Raw genomic sequence first — 21,960 nt, 5'->3', positions numbered from 1 at the left:
AGAGTGGAAAAAAAGTTTAAAAATCAAATCACAACTAGTAAGTGACCTAATATATGTGTAATTAGAGATTCAGAAGGTGGAGGGTGCAGAAAAATTAAAAAATGAGTTTGGCAAATAATATTTTAATTTGATGAAGACTACAAATCCACAGATCCAAGTGACAACTACACTGTCATATGGAGGTGGAGTGATCCTTTAGGAACACATGTTCTGGAAAGCATTTTCTCTTTTTAAAGATCATATTGAAAGAGTTTCTTAACACAACATAAAGTTAGGTAAGATGTGGTGAGCTTATCTCACAGTACACAGAACAAAGTCTCACCTCTGGGTGTGTCATGGCCAGTAGGAGGCTGTTGGGGAGAGTGCAGAGGCTGGTTGATCCCTATTTCTGTGGTCTGTTACTGTTTAATACCCATTTAAGTGATGAGGCTAATGGTCTCTTCTAGCTTGGAGTAAGAGAGATAAATATGCATACTGCCTTCTTCAGGCTTTAGAATGGAAACACTTTCCTACTTTTCATTCACTTTAGGAAACTTGACCCTCTGAAAGGATAGAAAAGGAAACTGAACCCTCTTTCTCAGGAGCTATGCCTCACAAGGTTACAAGGAGCCTTAAAGGAGAGTAGTTCAGTGAAAAGGAACCCTTCCCAGATGAATGTATTACATAACTGAAAAATGTGCCATTAGAGGCAGTTTGCTGATCCAGGCCTTTGCAGTTACTGGGATATTGGGGCAAAATGTGCAAAGTGCTTATTTTGCTTATTCCACTACCTTACTCAGTGCCACATTGCTTAAGTCTGCCCTTGCTATACATTTCTCACATCGCCCTTCATCATCAAGAGATGGCTGGGGCCGTGTAAATACACAAATAATAAATAATCTTACCAACTCCCAATCTGGCCATTCATTGACAGAATCAAGGCGCTTATTACATTTTCTTCCCAGACCCTTTTAATAGCTCTTTGTGGTGATAATTTACATAACACAACAAATCGGGACAACGTGAAGGAATTACAAAGGAAATGTCAAAATATCTTGATAAAAAGAGTTTAAGGGCGTATTGAGGTTTAACATATTATGCAGCTGCAAGCAGAGTACGGAACGTTAAAATAATATTCAAGAGTCTAGGCTATTTATGGTTTTTCATAGGTTCTCCTGCATGTCGTTTCCAAGTTGGCAACAGCAAAACCATGGCAACAGGAAATTCTTCCCTGCAGTGGAGTTTATGAATGCTTTTCTGTTTTCATGACTCAACTCCTTATTTAATTTCCTGTACAGAAAATCAGAGCGATTACTATAGACTGCAATACAGATGTGCTAATCCAAAGACCCTCTCAAAGAAAAACAGGTCACAGGTGTCTATGGATGGATTTTGAGATAAAATTTAAAATTGCCTTCACACAGACGCATAGCAGAAGTCAACATACTCTAGATACTTGAGAACATAACTCTTTTATTAACCACCTGGGAATGGGAAGGGACAAACCTCTATGTTCATGAGCTGTAGCTAAACAGACTGCTGCACTGTTGTGCTTTGAATCAACACATTTTACAAGCCAAACTAATACCAAAGCTAAGCCTATTTGCTTAGAGATTAAGTTAGACTATGGACAATAATAATAGGAAATAAATAAACAAAAATACCTCTAGATATTAAAATATAAAAATGATTAAGAAAACCATACAATGACTGACTACACAGATATGCACAAGGATTATGAAATGAGTTAATGAAAGTCAAAAATTCTAGGGCTTGCAACCAGATGGTTTTAAGTTGCAGGAGTTTTTCAGCTAAATATAGTGAAATTTATGCAACACTATCCAGGGGCAATTCTGCATGATCTCCATCCACTGCTTTCTACCTTCCACACTTCTGATGACACAATTTTTTTTTAAAGTCCAATCCTAGCTACTTTGACTACGGTTTTCAACTGTTCTAGAGCCACATCTTCCCTCCCTGGCTTCCTCTCCCCCATCACCAGCAGTTTTCTACAGTAAGTGGCAATGTTGTTTTACAGGCAACTTATCAGGTGAACATCAACAAAGCAGAAGGACAATAAGCCTAGTAGGAGGGTATAAGTATTTCTTACTTTTGGTGTCAAGCTGCGCACGATACTTCTCAAATCCTTTGAGCCGAACGCGTTCTCCCAATAGCTGGAGGAATTCCTCAAAGGCTGGGCCGGCTGATTCATTGTTGTACATCTCTTCTTCCGTGCTCTGTCCAGCTTTGCAGTACATGATGCCTACTTTCTGCTGATAGTTCAGCTGTGAAGGCAGGTGATACAACGCATATAAATATAGGCAGACCCACTCTGTCCGCTTAAATGCTAATAAGTCTTGTAGGCCATATGCCCATCAAGTAAGCTAACCTCTTTCTTCTCTTGAAATCCTTCTGCTTTCGTTCTTCCCCTTTTAAAAAGGGAGGCCTTAAGAATTTAAAAGTAAAGGTCTACTTTACAAAAGATACTTTATTTTTTAATTGAAGTATAGTTGATTTACAACGTTGTGTTAGTTTCAGTGAACAGCAAAGTGATTCAGTTACACACACACACACATTCTTTTTCAGATTCCTTTCCCTTATAGGTTATTACAAAATATTGAGTGTAGTTCACTGTGCTATACAGTAGATCCTTGTTGGTTATCTATTTTATATATAGTCGTGTGTATATTTTAATCTCACACTCCTAATTTATCACTCCCCTGCTTCTCCCTTTGGTAACCATAAGTTTATTTTCTATGTCTGTGGGTCTATTTCTGTTTACAAAAGTTACTTTAAACTGCTTTGCACTAAAAGCCCATTAAAGTTCTTATAAAATTTGGGGGGGGGGGTAAAATTGGAAAAGACTTATCTCCTAATGCCATTTTTCCAATATATTAAATTATAAACCTTGGTTATATCTTTGTGACAGCACTAGCATCATCGACACTATGCTTTTCAAATATTTTTCTAAAAGATGAGTACTTGGATAGAAACTTTAAAAGGGGCCTTATAATGGCAAATCAGCTAGTGGTAAATATTCCTTCCTCAAATACAGTTAAAACAAAGCATTCAAGAAATTTAAATATGATATAACATTAATAGAAACACTTATTCATCACTGAAAAGTTTAGTCATTCTATAAACAAATTTTAAAGTTGTATTAGTTATTTAACAATAAATGAGTTTTCAATCTTAAAATTTAGACTTTTAATTCTCCAGTAAAATCAGGGCGATCCATATCACTTAGGCCTGTTTCCAGAGTGGCACTGCAACCACTGTATCAGTAAACTTTTATCTCATAAAAGGGAAGGGGGAAGAGAAGAGGCAAAATTTTAATAGCTAACATTTATTGAACAGCCACTGTCTGCCAATCACTGTTTAGTGTTTAACTTACATTAGCTTATCCTCATAAAAGCCTACAAAGCAAATATTACCCCTGTTTGACAGATATGCAAAGAGAAGGTCAGAAAAGGGAAAAGCAAGTAACTGGTCCAGTAGGGAGAGATCATAAATTATCAGCCCTGTGATTCGGCTCTATTAAATATTACCAGGACTCAACCAGGCTTATCGTGCTCTATTTCTGTCACTGCAACGTATATCCATAGCCCCTTCTTAGCAATTCCACAGTTGAAAGGTGAAAACCAAATTTAAGCAAATACATTTGGCAGTAAAACTTGATATGAGCTGACAGTAATACTTTTTAATTTATTCCTCTTTCTGTGAATATTCATATTTTTTGGAAATATTAATGTGTTTGACTGTGGGGTGCTGCTCCAGATCCTGGTGACTATTACTCCATGCTGCATGCATTTTATTACCCTTCTAAAGCTGGACCTTTCTTAATTCTGAAACATATCCAGCTCCTATTGTTTCACACAAGAGACTGTGAACCTAAGCAACTCTTTTCAACTTTCTAAACCAAATGGTTCAGAATGGTGATAACTAGAAAATGTCATGAGGGAACTCCTGCTTGCTTTCCCCCCTCGCCACTGCATGCTAACTAGTAGACAAGGAAGGTTCAGCAGCTTTTACATGACCCAAAGACATGAGAGCTCCTTAGGACTTCTGTAATTGTGCAGAATTGATTTTACTCTGCCTACTTCCACAAGTGGAAGGCAAAGTTCCAAATCTGAAACTTGCAAATAACTGGATATACCAATGTCCGAATCTTTTTAAAATAGCATCCAACTTTGCATTATTGCTACTTCATTTTAATTATTAACAGAAACACATTTAGGATTTAGTTCATTTTTTTTGTATGCCACATGCAGTAAAGAAAAAGAAAGTAAAACCTACCACATACCACTGGCAGCTGGCCTCCTTCAAAGGTCTGAATGTTACTAATACTTAGAGGGGAACTCCCACAGGTAGCGATTTCATCTTGGCTTTAGAATTCAGCTGAGTATCCTATTAGGTCTCAACAAATAAAAAAGTAGTGGTAGGCTCTATGTCTGTTACAAAAGAAGTCCTTAATGAAGCCAGATTCTTACTCTCCCCCTGCAGGGAGAACTGTCAAAGAAAGGAAGCAATCTGGAGCTTGGGGTTATTTGCTCTTTGGATCTGTGCCTCCCAGATCAGCCTTCTCATGCAACAATGCAAAACAAAAAGTCACCCTGTTCAGTGGAAAGCATCGCAGTGATATTGGATTTGTGGGTGGCTTTTTAAACTTCTTAGATAAAGGCCTAAGATTTCACTGTGCAATATTCAAGAGGATTCATTTACATATACGAAAAAAGAGTTCGGAGAGAAGATAAGTAACGGAACTTCCCCCAAACCACTGTAGAAGCAGAATGCAAGGACAATGAGACAGAGCGCTGCCTTCTTTTGACGGGTGTCTCACACTCTAGTGAGCTCCACCTGCAGACAGGAGAACAGACTGGTATTTGCTGGTTGTGAAAGGAAGGCTCCTTTAAGAGGATGAGGAAATTTGTTGGAATGTCAAATTTCCTGTCCTTTGAAACGGTGCCAAATGTCAGTGCTCTATCCTCGAAGGTGACACTATGACTGTATCCTTGTTTCTGCTGCAATGAAGTCGAGGTAGGTGGGTATTCTGTGAACTCAGGCTCCTAGAATCTTGAGTTAGCAACCTTGTTCCCTGCCCAGAATATGAGAAGTTGTTAAGGAGGAGTTATGTAAGTGTAATAAGGAATATTTCAAGAGAAAGAGCAAATGGAAATGGAGTTTAGAGCTATGATTTGGGGGTTTTGAATTGCTCTGAGGTTATATAAAACACTATTTTTTTTTTGAGACACACACAAACACATCTGTATGGGTTTATGTATATGAATATATAATACTTTCCTGTAATGCTCAAAATAGAGTTATGATGACACCAGAAGCCATCTTGGAAACAAGTTCAGTTTATCCACAGTTAGGATTTTGCTTTTGGATGACCGTGAAGTCATGCTGTACAGTTCCATCCTTGCATATCTATTGTTCATATGGAGCACTGATGGAAGTGTTTGGACACTCAACAAATGTTTGCATTGTAAAAAGTGATGATGGTCAATCCAACAGGACCAAGGTTCTGTTTGAGATGAAAGTCTTGAATCTCAATAAAGAAAGTGTCTTTCAACACCCACCAAAAGTGACGTTGGGCTCCCACAGCTGGGAACCAACAGTACAAAAATTGCTCTTCCTCTCATAAAATAGGCACTTTAACAAAGAATCAAAGAAACAGGTACTGCAAAATCTGACTTACGCAGCCCTGAGTTCCTGGAAAGATGGATGATAAAGTCAGAGCCCTCTACCAGTAGAAACAGGTTTGAATAACCAAGTTCTCAGAGACCTCTTAAGAAGTTCTGTATTTTCACCTCTTCTTTCCTGATGTCACAGCCAGAGAAAGGCCACTGGGGGCAGCACAGACCATGAGAACAACCCAGTTCTTCCCTTCTTACAAAATCTTTTAAATTGTCTGATTTAATCCAGAGATTTCAAACAGTCACTATGAGGTATTTCATTGTCCAGCAGTTCCCAAAATGTGGGTCATGAACCCTTGAGAGATGCTTGAGCTTTGTTCTGGGACACAGTTAATTGGAAATAGTTTGATCCTTTCAGTTCTTCCTTTTAAACTCTGACAGGTCTTAACAGAGCAGCATTTAATTTGAGGTTAATTTTGCCCCATTATTGAGGCAAAGTCATTTTGAGACTTTACCCAATGCCATGTGAACTATGCATGAGGTTTTCCAGATTGCCTGGTGGGAGCAGGAACTATTCTCAGCCAGGCAGAGGTCTAAGCATTTGCCCCCTTCAATCTTAGGGTGGTTCTTAACCCTGGCCGCAAATAGTTTCCTCAAATACAGGCACTTACCAGTACTCAGCTCTGCAAATCCTTTATCTCCCTGGACTCACATCTCAATCTCTACTCAGGAAGACCCCTGGGCTTCAAGTGGGTGCCCCTCCCAGCTCCGCAGCCTGGAAACTCTCTTCAGGCAGAAAGTTGGTGCAATCTTACTGTTCATTTGGTTCCCACCTCCCAGAGATCACTGTCCTTTGTTGCCCGACGTCCAATGTCATAAAAACCAATGTTTCGTTGTTTTGCCTAGCTTTTAAAAGTTGTTTCAGATGGGAAAGTAAATCTAGTCCCTCTCTTTTAATCTTGGCTGGAAACAGAAATCTGACTCCATTTTAAAGTCAACTACTGGTATATAATTTCTGAACAGTAAACTGCATCCATTTGAGGCATACACAGTTGAATAATTTCTAATAAACCTCCAAACCAGTCAAAACACAGAACATTTCTATCACGCCAAGTTTCCTGGTTCCCATTTGCTGTCCATCCCTGCATCAACTAACAGCCTCAGACAATCACTGTTCTTTTTTTTCCCACTGTAAATAGGTTTGCCTACATTTTAAAAGAATATTTTTGCTGGGTAAAATTCCTAGTGAGGGTTCTTCTCTTTCAGCATTCTAGAAATGTGGCTTCCACCTCTTCTTTATGCTTTATAGCTCAGGAAATGGTTAATTTTAATCCAATTGTCTGTCTTACTGTTCTTCTTTGAAGGTATTTTTTCCTCTGGCTATTTTTAAGATTTTTTATTTTTCTTTTAATTTCAGCATTTTTTACTATGATGGGCCTACATCTGATTTTCTTTGTATTTATCCTGCTTACAGTAGGCAGAGCTCCTTGATTCTGTCTCAATTCGTGTGTTTCATCAGTTTTGGAAACTTCTTTACTGGTATTTCTTCAGACATCAATTCTGTCCCCAAATATTGCTTTAACTTCTCTTCTCCTCCTGGAAATTCCATTACATACATGTATTTCACTATGGCCCACATGTCTTTTAGGCACTTTTCTGTATTTCTCATGTTTTCTTGTCTACATTCTTCAGTTAAACATTTGCTGGTAACTTCAATTCATCAATTTTCTCTTCTGCTGTGTCTAATGTGCTTTAACCCATCTGCTGAGATTTTAACTTTTTGTTTTTGTTTTTTCAGTTCTAGAATTTCAATTTGATTTTTTAAAAACAAATCCCAAGTTCTCCAGTGACCCTTGATCTCTATTTTTTATTTCTGCAGCCCCCATGAAATTAATGAAAACTCTGAACTGTCACCTAACTTTTTATCTGCAGCTTTATGCTATACTTAAGCCCCAAGCCTCTTACAAATCAGCAAATGTCCAAGGAAAAAAGTGCTGCAGGATGATTTAATTTTGATGAACCCAAATTTCTCAATTATTTCTTTTCTAGACTAAGTCTAGAGAAGAAATATTTTTTGGTGTTATATCTAAGAACTCTTCACCAATCCTCAGGTCCCCCAAATTTTCTCCTATGTTTTTGTCAAAAATTTTTATAGTTTTACATTTCAAACTCTGATCCATTTGAATAAATTTCTGTATAATGTGTGAGATTTAGGTCAAGTTGATTATTTTGTCTATGTAATTGTTCTTGCACCCTTGTTTGAAAAGCCTGTCCTTCTTCTACCTTTGTCAAAAAAATCAGTTGGATATATTTGTGTGGAGCTATTTCTGGTTTCTCTGTTCTGTTCCATTGATCCATGCATCTATCCTTCCAATAAGATACAGTCTTGATTACTGTAGTTATACCAATATAATATAATGTCTTGAAATCACATAGAATGATTTCTCCCACTTTATTCTTTTTCAAAATTGTTTTGGCTATTCTAGTTCCTTTGCCTTTCAATATAAACTTCAGAATAATCTTGTCTATAATTTCAAAAATCTTGCTGGGATTTTGATACCGATTGTGTTAAACTGATATCAATTAGGGGAGAATTGACATCATTAATAGGTTGAGTCTTTCAATCCAAGTACATGGTATGTCTCTTTATTTTATTTAAGTCTTCTGTGAGTTCTTTCATCAGTGTTTTATAGTTTTCAGCATACAAGTCCTAAACATGTTTTGTTAGGTATATACCCAACTATTTCATTTTTTATTGAAGGATTGTAAATGGTATTTTATTTTCAGTTTCCACATGTTCATTAAAAGAGATCCAACTGATTTTTGTGAGTTGATGTTGAATCATACAACCTTGCTGGACACACCTTGCAATTCTAGAAAGTTTTTGTAGATTCCTTGGGGTTTTGTACATAGACTATCATGTCATTTGACATAGGGACAAATTTATATTTTCCTTTCCTTCATCCACCTGACTTTTATTTCCTTTTCTTGCCTTATTGTACTGACTAGAACTTCTAGTACTGTGTTGAATAGCAATAGAGGCTGTGTACATCCTGACTTGTTCCCATTAAGTCTTTCATCAACTATGATGTAAGCTGTAGGGTTTTTGTAGCTGTTTTTAATCAAGTTGAGGAAGTTCCTCTCTATTTCCGTTCTTATCATGAGTGACCACTATGTCGTTCCTTATCCCAAGTTCCCCAGCCAATCTGCTTCCTTCGTTCCACCTTTCAGATTCATGTTTGCTTTATATACAGTGTACAAGGTTTTTAGCTGTACTTAGCAGTAAGAATGGGGGAAAATTACATCTATCCCCATACTTCCAAAAGCAAAAGTCCAAATTTATTTTTAAAAAATACTTTGTCCAGTGTTTCTGGTTATTCTCAGTGGGTGGGCTGGTCTGAGACAAGCTACTCTGCCATTACTGGGCATGAAGACCTTGGTCATTTTTTCAAATCCTCATGATTCACATTGATAGCATTTACTTTGCCTTGTTCTTCATAAACATGATAACTGTCTTAACTACTTCCTGAAGATTTATCACTGTACTGTCCTTCAAAAAGAATGACAAAGAGACTGGAAAAATTCAGTGTTGGGGGCAAAAAAATGCTAGTTAGAAAATTTATCTTCATTGGAATTTACTAACAAAAATCAAATTGCTTTAAAAAATGACATATGGATACTGGGTAGAAAGGTCATTTTAAAAAAAATCTGACAGAGATGCTGTCAAAATTATTTATATACATGTGCACAGACAGATTCTAATCTATTTTTATCTTTGGCATAATGTAAAGGAAATATTCTATACACACACACAATAATCTTATCTAATAACATGCTGTGCAAAAGTTCTCACAAAAATAGAAAGCTTCATATTGGGTATTAAAATGATTTATGTACTTGTATTGATTTGACATTAAGATGAATTTCAATTACATAGGAAAAGGCTCTTCATTGCAGCATTGTCTGTAATAGGAAAAGACTCTTATCCATCTAAATGTCCATTAATAGAGGAACTAATGAAGTAAACTATGGTACAGCAACAAAACAGAATATTATGCAGCCATATAAACAATGGGAGAACTTTCTGTGTACTGACATAGAAAGATCTCCAAAATGTATTACTAAGTGAAAAAGCAAATGTTTACAGCATGCTATATTTTGTATAAGAAAAAGAGAACTAAGACTACATATGCATATCTGGTGCATCTGTATAAAGAAACATAGGAATACAAAAGAAACTAATAAAAGTGGTAATACAGGGGAGAAGAGAGGTGAGGGATAGGAACAGGGTGGAAATGGGATCCCTCAATGTAAATACTTTGATTTTTGGATCATTTGAAGATATTAGCTAATTAAAGTCCTGTACGAAGGAAACTAGTTTACCTTTTTATTTTAAAGCTGAATTTAAAGCACAATTCACAGTTTAAAATCAAGAAGACTGAAATATCTGCAAACAGTTCCTCTGTCTTTTTGGATTGTGAACCAAAGAATCCTCACTGCAAGTCTTAGCCATGCTGAGCTCCTTCAACTGCAAACTGCAGTCCTACCCAACCAAACGTCTTCCAAATGCTACTGCTATCAGTCATGTTAATCATAAATCTTACTACTGGAAAGGCCTCCATCCAGTCACCCACCCCAGCCTCAGCCAGGCAAAAGAGCATGGATGAGCCCGTGTAATCATTACTTGTGAACAGACGAGACAAAGCAACCAATGCCACTGTCTCCTTTCTCTGACCTGAGGACGGTCGCGTATATGTCTTCCTGATAATGTACATATGGAACCCATCTGGTGGCCATCTGAACTTTCAACATGCATTAGCTGATACCATAATCTAGAAGAAGACTGAAATTTCAGAAATGGTAATTGTTCTGCCAAAGCTTCATTCATAGAAAATGGGTTTTGGAAAAATTGTTTTCCCTATGGTTCATTCTTTAAATCCAGCTGCCTGAATCAAATAGGAAAGTGGCTAGTCAAACTCATTTATCTTCAATAGAATAATGCACCAGGGCAATGAACAGGCTACAGGCTAAGTCAGCAGAGAATTTCACCCATGCCCTTAATCAAAGGAACAGTGCTATTCATTATCAAATGAACACTGCTTCTTTCCTTACATCTATTCTTGAGATATATATTACAGACCTAATTAGATATGATTACTTTTCCCCTTTAACTTCAACAACTTGAAGGACAACATTTTAAAGAATAGAGAATCCAACAAATATTTTCATTTCTTTGTATTTTTAATAAGTATCTAGAAAAACAGTGGAGATACTCATTTAGGTAAAATCACTACTGTGTACATGAACCTTGACATTTCCTAATGAAAACAGGTCTTCCAATTTTCTCTTCTGCAAACTGGCAATTGCACTTTATTTTTAAGCTCTAGTCTGATCCTATTTGAGTTTTACATGTTATACTTAATACTGGGCACTGTAGCCTGTAGCAATAAAACTTGGATCCATATTTCCAGTTCCTTCTCCCACTCAAGGGGAGGGGAGGGGAGGATGGGGTGTACAGTGTATTGGGTAAGAAAGTGGATTCTGGAGCCTGAATGCCTGGATGCAAGACTTGCCTCCACCAGATCCTAATTGTGATCTGGGGGGGTCCTTCCGCCTCTTTGTGCCTTGGAGCTCTTGTCGGCAAAGCAAGAACAATAATAGCACCTATATCAAAGGAGTCTAAGGGTTAATTAAAATAATTCATGTAAACTGCTTCACACAGTTCCTGGCTTAGTAATCTGTTTTTATTACTGCCTCACACTCCTGGCTCAGCAGGGCTGCTTGCTGTCCCATAACCACATTCTGTGCTTCTGTCCTGCTGCGCTTTGTTCTCATTGTTCCGAGTCTAGACCACCGTACGGCTTATTCTCTAGCCTGATGAAAGGTCCGTTTCATCCTGACCCATCTAACCAATCACGACTTGGCCCCACTGGCTTGTCTGTTTGCAGTTCTCTGATTATACTCATTATATACAGTAATTTATGACTTTGTCTCCTTCACAGGTAAGGACTGTGTCTTACTAGCCTATTTATTTTCTACAGTATTTAACAATCTGCAGAGTGGTTACTCAATTAGCATTTATTGAATTTGAAAAGTTACGCTTACTTCTGAAAGTTAAGCACAATATATTATACTATCTATAACAGCAGCTTTCTCACAGGATGCTGATAAAGATGAAATAATGCATGTAAAGGACTAATGAGTTATTATTTTATCATTATTCAGTGTTCACCACATGCCTGGCATTGCAGTAAGTGCTTTACACGTGCGAACTCCTTGAAACAAAGCCTGGTATAATGACCTTTCATTTCTCTTGCACTGGGTAGATGAGATAAAGGTGTTTTTTAATGACTGAAGAAGAAAAATGGCATTAATATGGCAAGTTTAAAAGTAACTGAATTAGCCATATTATTTAAAAGTTGGCCTGAATAGATAATGAAATTCCTGATATTTCACAGTGTAGTTTGGAGGACCAAAATAATTTGAGATATGCAAAAAGAGATGAAAACTCGCAAATCTTAAAAACAAAAGGGTGGCTTCCCTGGTGGCGCAGTGGTTGAGAATCTGCCTGCCAATGCAGGGGACACGGGTTCGAGCCCTGGTCTGGGAAGATCCCACATGCTGCGGAGCAACTGGGCCCGTGAGCCACAACTACTGAGCCTGCGCATCTGAAGCCTGTGCTCCGCAACAAGAGAGGCCGCAACAGTGAGAGGCCCGCACACCGCGATGAAGAGTGGCCCCCGCTCGCCGCAACTAGAGAAAGCCCTCGCACAGAAACGAACACCCAACACAGCCATAAATAAACAAACAAACAAATAAATAAAACAAAAGGTAGTATCGTGCAAACGTGTATCCAATGTTCAGGACGCCTAAGGGAAAATGGCACTTCTTCTGAAAGCCTCGATCCTCTCAATCGTAAAATAGGCCAATAACTGGAACCTACTGCCCAGGGGTGCCGTGAGGATTAAATCAGATGATGCTGGTAAAGAGCTTAGAACAGTGTAATAAGTAAACATATATATTTATCTAATGTGTTTTCATCATAAGAGATGCTCTCAATTATCTAATACGTGAAGATGTAGGACCATGATGGAAAAACTAAATCCAGAGTTGATCTAAATTTGCTGGGTCACAAACTGCTCTAAATCCTTGATAATGTGAAATCATTGGCAGGTTATTTCATCTTCTTATTGACCTTTACATGATAATGGAAATGTACATCAATCAATAGTGAAAGACCCAGGAAGGTATCAGGAAGGTGAATGTGAAAGCATGGGTAAGCCACAAAGCATATAATCATTTCCTAAAACTTTGGGAATTAAAATGCCTACTTCAGTCCCCACATAAATATCAGAGTCTAGTCAAATGAAAAACAAATTTTTATATTTTTGTGAAATACTATATTTTATAGTATATAGATATAACTTACATCTGCTCTTCTGTTCATTTCATTTTTAAATGGTAAGATGAAAAAAAAAAAAAAATTAAAAAAGCACCAAAGATCTGAAAGGCAAAATGCCACAATATAGCAAGCAAATAGTGTTTTCTTTATCCAAGCATAATTACGTGAGCTGTTAAAGTAGAAAAGATTTTAAAGGAATCATTTAAATAAAACTTAAAGGGAGATGTAGAAGGTCCTTTTAGCGAGTCCAGTTTTTTGGTATTCATACTATCAATCTCTTTAAATATAAGGATGTACAAAGCATGAAATTTCAAAAAATGATGACATAGAGGGAAACCAAAAATGCTTTGCAAAGATTCAAATGCATACTATACTGCACTTACAAGCATTTCTTTTTCAAAATCTGTATTTGTAAAGGCACCAAAATAATTAGTTTCTCACAAGGATTTCAAGGCATTAATAAAATTTCCTACCAAAAATATGACTCCCCAGACTAAACACCTAAGTACGTGTGTCCTCTGTTTTTTTATCAGTATAATTCGGGGCTTTAAATGCTATGAATATATAAACGGAAAGAGAGGCCAAGTGGTGGTGTCCCTTAGTTCAGATAAAGAGCTGCTCATACAGAACAGCAGGTTTTAAACGTCTAGATTCTACTGCCTAGAATTTAGTAAAATTTCCAAAATAAAATTGGGGAGACTCACCTAGACTGCTAAATTTTAATTTCACTGGGAAGGCATTAAAGAAGACAACTAACACATATTATCATCAATAATTTATGAAGGAAAGGATAGTTTAATATCCCCAAGAATAAGAAACCCATCATTTCAGAATAAAGGGCAGTTTTGTGAATTAAATAAATGTACCTTTAAGTTAAACTCATTATACTGCTCTCATCTTTCCTGTGTGGATGGGACCGTATAGTGTTTATCACAGAGCAGCCCCATCTCCAACATTTTGTAAACACTAAGAGAGGGCACAAAATGTGACAGAGAGCCCATACAATGTCTACAATTGGGGCACCCATTTTTAAATTTAATATAAGTAAAACAAAAGGAAAAAGGAAGAAAATACCTCCTTTACACAAAATAATCTGTTGAATTTAGAATGTGCAGTATATGATTATATTATCAACATATGATTATATTATCAATGTCTAAATGTTGTTGTTTTCCTTGAAAAGCGTAGTAACTGAAAAGACTGAATCCGTAAGGTTGAACCTAATCATTATTTTTCTACTCTTCCTTTGTTAGAATAAATGCTTAAAATATTTATTGGAAAAACAGCATCCAAAATAGTTAAGTTTATGTATCAGTAGTCTTCTGAAGCATTGAAGTGCTCAAATTTACATGTTATAAACATGGATACTCACAGCCTATTTGAAATATACATATGAAATAGACATTAGCTATGCTTTACAATAAGTGAGATAAATGGACGAAAGGAGCAATGATTAGAAAAGTTACATCCAAATATTGGTTCCTAATAATATATTCCTATCAGCTGATTTAAAAGACTGAATATTCCTTGAAACTGATTTTTTTGAACTACCATTCATTTTAATAAAATTCAAATTTTTTCCTAATTAAGAAAATACCATCGAAATCTGTTTATAAAATGGAATTCAATAACTGGACCAATTTTACTTTTGGTAGAATTTTTTAAAAGTGCAATGGGAAAGCTACTACCACTCACTGCCAGGATGCAATATGGCTAAAATATTCAGAGAAAGAATTAAAATAAGAGTATATAGATACAACATCTAATAAAACTAGCTCATATGCTCAAATGATTCCAAGCAGAATGTGGATACACTCTCTGGTTAGTGGATTTTCCAGATTATAGTTTCGCACTCTCTACTCTTCTGCCTCCTCCATATGGATTATCCTATCACTCATTTGTATCTGGATCAATGGCCCCACGTTAAGGTATAGGAAATATGCAGGTGAGAAAATCTTGAGCACTTTCATTTTGTTACAAGTTAGGACCCAGATTTTTTAAATTTTGAATTTTTTATTTAAACACCTCGGCTAAAATACATTTTTGGTGGTATTAATAGACTAAAAATTAAAGCTTTTAAGAATGGTGTGGAGTAGTGGCTCCCAGTACAGGCTTTGAACTTATTAACTGTGTGAACTTGGACTTACTACTGAACCTCTCTCTGTCTCAGATTCCTCATCTCTAAAATGGGGATAAAAATGGTATCATTCTCTTGGGGCTGGGACAATAGTTGGGATAACATATTAAGGTACTTAAAACAGAGCCTGGTGAATATGTTCATTAGTGTTAGCTATTGTTATTACTGTTATTGCTACTACTTATTCCCGGAGTATTTGAAAAATTCATTGCATTTATGGAAGATTACCAAAAGAGTTGAACATTGTTTAAGTACTGCATCAGTCAGTCCTGACAAAGAGAATTTCAACAGATGAGAAATGTTCAGAGTTCAGAGTTAAGAAAAAAGAAAGTGAATAATTGCAAAGAGAAGCTCCTTCACAATAAATAGTATCAGTTTTCCCCATCAAAAAAGAACTATTCAGGTCTGTATTCTGGACGCCTAGTGGAAACCTGAGCAGCAAGAATGTTCTCCCCTGGAAGCCACACTTACCCCCTGTTCATCCAGTTTCATGAGTTGCTCTGTGACTTTGGGGGTGTTGAAGGCCAACCGCAGGCACTGGACGTTGAGCTCGGGAATCACGTGCTCCAGCACTTCCTTCAGGGGCAGTCCCCGGGCCGTCGAGTGCTTTGCCGTTGAGGGTATGGCATCCTCCAGCACTGACCCTCTCAGTGTCATGAGCTGAAAGAGAGACATGTGCTCCGGTGAGATGAGCAAATACATCAAATGCACTGAAAGCCCAGTCTGAGGTCCCCCTTAGGGAGCTGGAAATGACATTTGATTGGTTGAGCCAGTGAGGGAGAAAGGATGAGGGAAGTGATGTAAGATACTTTATATGAGACCCACACTTTCAAGAAGACCCAGGCAAGTCCAACGGAACTCATAATCAAGGCTTCCGAGGACATTTCCTTAAATACCAAATAGAGTGCATATTTCCCTAGAGAGCTCAGAAAGATCAAGGTCTCCATATAGCTATACAATGCCACACACACACTCACCAGGAAATTTAGGAGGAGCTATCCCCGAGAATATCTGAAGACTAAATGCTGAGAATTTAGATGTTACACCTTTTTGAATTATAAAAGGTAAGGGTGGGGGGAGAGGAAGTTTTAAATTTCATAATGTACTGTTGACTAGCTTAAACTATTCCCATCCCCAAATGCTGCTACAATAGGACAGTGATTATAGGTAGTAGAGCAGCACCATCAACAGCATTTAAAATGACTTTTGCTTTACCCTTATGTCTTGAGATCCCTTCTATTATTATGAAATAAAAACATAAGCAAAGAAATTTCCGTAAGTAATGATGATCTGTCGAAGTAAACTAGTCTTAATTTTCAGACATTTCCACGTGGCAAAGTTGTCAGTATAATTTAAACACTGTACGGTGACCTAAAGAAAAAACCCATTAAGTCGAACGAATTTCCATTAAGTGTGTAGGTTACAAGGCGCTGTACTGCAACAGGAGCAAACGTTGAGGGCTGGGCGTGGCATGCAAGAGGGTGAGAGGTAAGAAATACCCATTCAGGAGGATATATCTACTAAGAACAGTTTAACAAGGTCAGGTTCTACAAGAGTCCAAAGGCAGAAAAGGGATCACCATGGCTCAGGGCATAAGGAAAGGCCCTCATGGAAAAGGGTGGCACTGAAAAGGGGCCTTGAAATCTAGGAAAAATTATACAAAAAGACAATGTCAGAGAGCAAAGGTGTGGAGATGAGAAAGATCGGCGTGTGAGAGGGAAAGAGCGACTGCTGTAGCTTAGCTGGATCTAAGCGAGCCCAAAGGGGCAGTGGGTGGTGAAGCTACAGGCAGGCTGGAGCCCCGAGCCGAGCGTACCCCGACGGGCATGCACCTCATCCGGCTCCAACCAGCCATATCAGAACTTGTTTGCATAGGGATGATGATGTAAGAAAATTCAGTTGGCAAATAAAGATGAACTGCCTGAGGAAGAAACTACAGGCAGAGAAAACAGAAACAAACTGCAAACCGTCTTCAAGTAACAGGCAGAGGGTGTGACAGAGGATTAGCAGGGAAAATGGAAACCAAAGGAACAATCACCAGGGAAGTAAAATCTATAACTGTGCCAACTGATGGAGAAGAGAGATGGGGGTAGGAAAAGCCAAGGTTACCAACCTCTGACTCTCAAGACAAGAAAAAGGTGCTTGGGGGGTATCTGCAGTCTGTTCATTTGATTAGTATCTTTTCTTTCATTTATAAATAGTTTGCTTTCAAATGACAGTTGTGTAAAAAATATCTTTTTCCTGTGACTTAATATCTAATTGGACAGAAATAATTTTTGTTTCGTTTTTTAAATCACAGGAAACGAGCAACTCTCGTGCTCCTGGGGACAGGAGGCTACAAAGGCTGGACGTATTTCCAACTGAGAACCCCAGACGAGGAATGCTAATCATTGCTAATCCTGCACCACAGGAAGACAGCAGCCCACCTCAAGAAAGCCAGAGCAGAAAACCAAAAAGGAATGATTCCTTTTTATACCTGAATCACTAGTGTTACTGATATTTTTGTTAATGACTTCCAGAAACAAGAAGAGAATCCTCCTACATCCCTGTGCACCCATGCTTAAAAGCACTCACCACAGATTTTGTTCATAAACAAACTGTCATGCTTCCAAATACATGTAAATTCCTTTTTTGTTTCTTTGTTGTGCAATGCCTATTTCTACTGAAAGAGATTTGTTTGTATTTCTGTTATCTTGATGCCATTTACTGAAGCAACAGGAGTGTCACTGTGGTGACTATGTTTTCTTTTTTCTCAGTGGATTTATTAACAGGAGAAATCAATAGCATGAGAAGCCCCTACAAAGGCATAAGAATTAAGTCTTACTTTATTATATACTCAGTGAACTGCCTTCAATGGAAAAGAGTGAACTGCCCATCCTACAATGTGCAGCTCTGGAGCAGAACCAACATCTAGAGATATTTCTATCAAAGGACTTCTATTAGTTTATTTCTATGAAAACTCTCATAAAGATACTGTAACCGAGCAGGACCCTATGGGGGCCTTCCCGGGACAGGCCTTCCCCCATATCCTCTGCTTTAGCTCCTCTCTGAAGCACCTAGATTTGATGCAAATTTCCTGAGTTGTTTTGCAGATGTGAAAACCCCCCACCAAATGGAAGAACTACTTGACCACCCTGAGTAGTTCTTCTCAGGCCTCCTGGAGCCTGAGGACTCATAATGTGAACCCCCGTGACACCACCCTGCTGCCTCACCATCAGCCAATCAGAGAATTGTGCACAAGCTGATCACGTACCCTGCGACCCACCCCCACTCCTGGCCTTTCAAAATGCTTTGCCGAAACCCTTCGAGGAGCTCGAGGCTTTTCAGGGCATGAGCCACCTCGTCTCCTTGCACGGGCTTGCGATAAACCTTTCTCTGCTCCAAACTCCGACGTTTCAGTTTGTTTGCCCTCACTGTGCGTCGGGCACACGAATTTGTGTTAACAATATTACAATTAAACCACACTTAAGGATTATTTCTATCGGAATGAAAAAAATTACACAAAGGCTAGTGGCAATTAATGAAATAAACATTAGAGAGGAAGGACGGAATGAAGGGGGAGGGCTGTTTTAGGCGTTAGGCGTGTAGTCACGAACAATTCAGAGTCCTCATCTTCCCTGAGCTGATATTTGAGTGGGAGAGTCACAAAATGAACCAAGTAAGTAAGTACAGTGCATGAGATAGTGGTTAAGTGTTCATGAAAAAAAGAAAGCCTGGAATTGGACATGAAATGAGATATGAGGGAGTAGAAATTTTAGATCCAGTGGCCAAGGAAGGCCCCTGTAACTTAAGAGTAAAGGCCAGAAGGAAAAGAGAGAGCTGCGGCCACGAGGATGCCTGGGGAGAACACTGAATACAGAGGAAGAGGGACTATCAGAGCCCTGAGACAGAGGTGTCCTGAGATTGCCCAGAGGGAAGGAGGCCAGTGTGGCTGGAAAAGACTCAGTGAGGGGGAGTTTTCGGAGATGAGGTCAAGGTCGGAAGCAGACGCGCGTCTGGACTCCTAGGCTAGCAAGGAGAATGACTTTAACTTGCAAGATGGGAAACCATGAAAGGATTTTGAATTGAGGAATGACAAGACGTGGATTACATTTCTAAAGGACCCCTGCTGGGCTTGAAAGGATGCAGGGCTTGAGGGCACAAGCAGGAAGAATGGTTCTTGGAGAAAGATGATGGTGGCTTGGCCCAGGCAGAGGCAGTGGGATTGGAGAAGCGGTAGAATTCTGGATACATTTTGAAGACAAAGTCAACCAGTTTTGTGGACAGACCAGATGTGGGGAGCAGGAGGGAGGAGAAGAGAGGAGTCAAAAGTGACCTCAAGGTCTCTGGCTTGAACAACTGTAACAACAGGGTTGTCACTGGTTAAACATTAATTTGAACATGAAAACAGGTGGTAATGGCTTTTTGAACCATGAACAACATTTGACTTGGATGTTTCAATCAAAGGGTAAGGAAGTGGCCCCATGGACCGTCGAATGGGTTGGCAGGAAAAGGACTGAACTACAGGACTAGAGAATCCTTAAGTGTGGTTTAATTGTAACTGCAGGAGGGAGGTGCAGGTGGAGCATTTGAGGCTGAGGCAGGGAGAGGCAGAGGGACCACATTCACTTAGGATAGGAGTTGACCTGGAGAGAGAGGGGCTGTGACCAGGCGTGGCGTGCCTGCAAGGCAAGCTGGAAGGGACGATCGTGGACACCAGAGACAGGATCTGAGAACGAAAGTACCGATTTAGAAACCTTCAACGTCCGGCATGAAGAATGATAGGATAGTGGCAAGAAGAGAAACTGGATAAAAGAGAAGTGGATAAAAAACATAGAAAAGGAAAAGTATGATGAGGACTTAAACCAGAGTGGCCTTGGGGAGGGGGAAAGGTAAGGACAGGAAAGACAAAAACAGGTGGGAGGAGGTAAGTGTGCCTCTCAGAAATCCAGTGGGGTCTGAGGAGCAACTACCTACGCCCAACTTCAAAAACACAGTGTGTTCTCTGTGCTTTTCACGTTCAACAAAAGTACTGACCCTGCTTAACGATCAGCTTTGGCATGGAGAAAAAGGACCCTACAGCATGTGAGTTCTTACTTTCTCAAGGGCCACTCGACACAACACATTAGATATTAAAGCTGTGCCTTTAAAAATCCTATTTTTAATTTCCCCAGAGTTCAAGCTGAGGAACAATTACTAAGTGAAGCCAACCCCTGCAACCTGCCTTGTATTCAATGGGGGAAATGAAGCCAAATGCCCTATTTAAACTAGTTTCAAAACCATTATTTTCTAGATACCTCAAGGGAGCATTAGGCATTAATGCATAACAACAATCCTAAAGTGATCTGGTTCAAAGAGAAAATAAATTGATAGCTGGCACAACTAAACATACGTTTAGAAAGAAAACAAAGGAAAAAAACCTCATAGTCCCAAACTTGTTCACGAGTTGTTTTTTTTTTTAAATGCTTTGTTGGCTATTTTATGTTTCCTTTTCTTGTTTTGACCTGAATTTCATTTTAAAATAAAAACTCACATATTATGTGTACTTAGATCCCTAAAGAGCTCCAAGAACCTGTCTTACTCACAATTAGACAGCCTCTGGTTCAAACAGACCGCATTTTAGGCCTCCAAGAATAGGTCCAAGATGGCAAAGTGAAAATGCAAGAAGAAAAGAGTTTTCTTGGGTCAAGAAATGTCCTAAGCAATAGTTTGGAAAAGTGAGTTAAGTCTTGGCTGACCCTCTCTGCCTCCTCAAGCTGGCTCGGTGCCTTCCGGCTGCCCAAGCAGGATATGTAATATCCAGTTTGGGATTCTGAGGACTCCAATTTCCTTGGGTCACACTTAATGGACATATCTTTCTGTGAATCAAAACTCCCATTCATTTATTGCATCTATCCAGAGCTAGATGGGAAGAAAGGGTCCAGATCTAACCATTATGTCCAGCCCCATCACCACCGGAATGGATGAAAGGGGTCTTTGTTTATTCTAAAGACATTTGTAACCATGAGCTATTAAATTTAATTGCTTTGCTACTGCTACTACTCTATTTTTTCCTCAATTAAATTAAGCCTCAAGTCTTTCTCATGTGCGACTTACCTCACTAGTTCTAAAAATTATTCGGTAGTTGTATGGAGATCCATTTTCTTTCGTTTCTTCTGGTTTTTCCCTTCGAATGCTCACAGCCACCGGACCAAGATTCTCATCTGCCCCAAAATAGTTCCAGTGTTCTTAGGTACAATGAGACAAAACAAAATTAGAATATTTACAGAACGCTTAAAAATGTTATATGCTGCTTGCTATTTAGATCACTCAGAAATTACTCTATACCAATAAAATGTAAACACATTTAACAAAATTAGTATTCTTCAATGAGTTATAAAAGTAAAGACTTAGCTATGCAGGTTTAGTCTCAGAGGAGGTAAGACAACAGAGGTGGCCTGTTCAGGTTTTTACTACTCGGCAACTTAACTGCTCTGCTATTTTTTTAAAAAGAAATTTGTGTTTTCTCCTTATAAACAGGCTATATTGCGTCAGGGCTTCTTAGCTTTCATAAAAACAACAACAACAACAACAAACTCCCCCCAAACCTATTGAGAACAAAGTTTGCGTACGGAGGGATTTCCTGCAGATTAAAAAAGATTCCCTGGACTGGAGAGAGGAGAGAGGTCTGTGAGTTACTCGGCAGCTTTCCTCCCACGTTACCCAAGTAAGATGGAGTCTTAGCTCAGAGGTAAGAGCTTCCAAGTGCCCCTGGGAGGCAGAAGCCCAGACCCAGGGCTCTGGGCCGCACCAATGATTCCCACATAGTAAGCACAAAAGGCATC

At 38.7% G+C, this 21,960-nt stretch overlaps 1 protein-coding gene across 5 annotated transcripts in view; it reads right to left on the bottom strand.

Moving 5' to 3' along the window:
• The window catches only part of SIPA1L1 (signal induced proliferation associated 1 like 1), a 191,212-nt gene that overhangs the window by 94,154 nt on the left and 75,098 nt on the right, over positions 1 to 21,960 (bottom strand). For all 5 annotated transcript variants that reach the window (XM_061180986.1, XM_061180990.1, XM_061180991.1 and 2 more), the window contains exons 3-5: positions 21,233 to 21,363; positions 15,629 to 15,817; positions 2,090 to 2,264 (exon numbers count right to left, since the gene is read on the bottom strand). In XM_061180986.1, coding sequence (XP_061036969.1) covers positions 2,090 to 2,264; positions 15,629 to 15,817; positions 21,233 to 21,363 — 495 coding nt within the window. The remainder of the gene's footprint in view (positions 1 to 2,089; positions 2,265 to 15,628; positions 15,818 to 21,232; positions 21,364 to 21,960) is intronic.

Source organism: Eubalaena glacialis, chromosome 2 (genome assembly GCF_028564815.1).
Source record: "Eubalaena glacialis isolate mEubGla1 chromosome 2, mEubGla1.1.hap2.+ XY, whole genome shotgun sequence".
Lineage (NCBI taxonomy): Eukaryota > Metazoa > Chordata > Mammalia > Artiodactyla > Balaenidae > Eubalaena > Eubalaena glacialis.
This window is presented reverse-complemented; position numbering and strand designations above follow the sequence as displayed.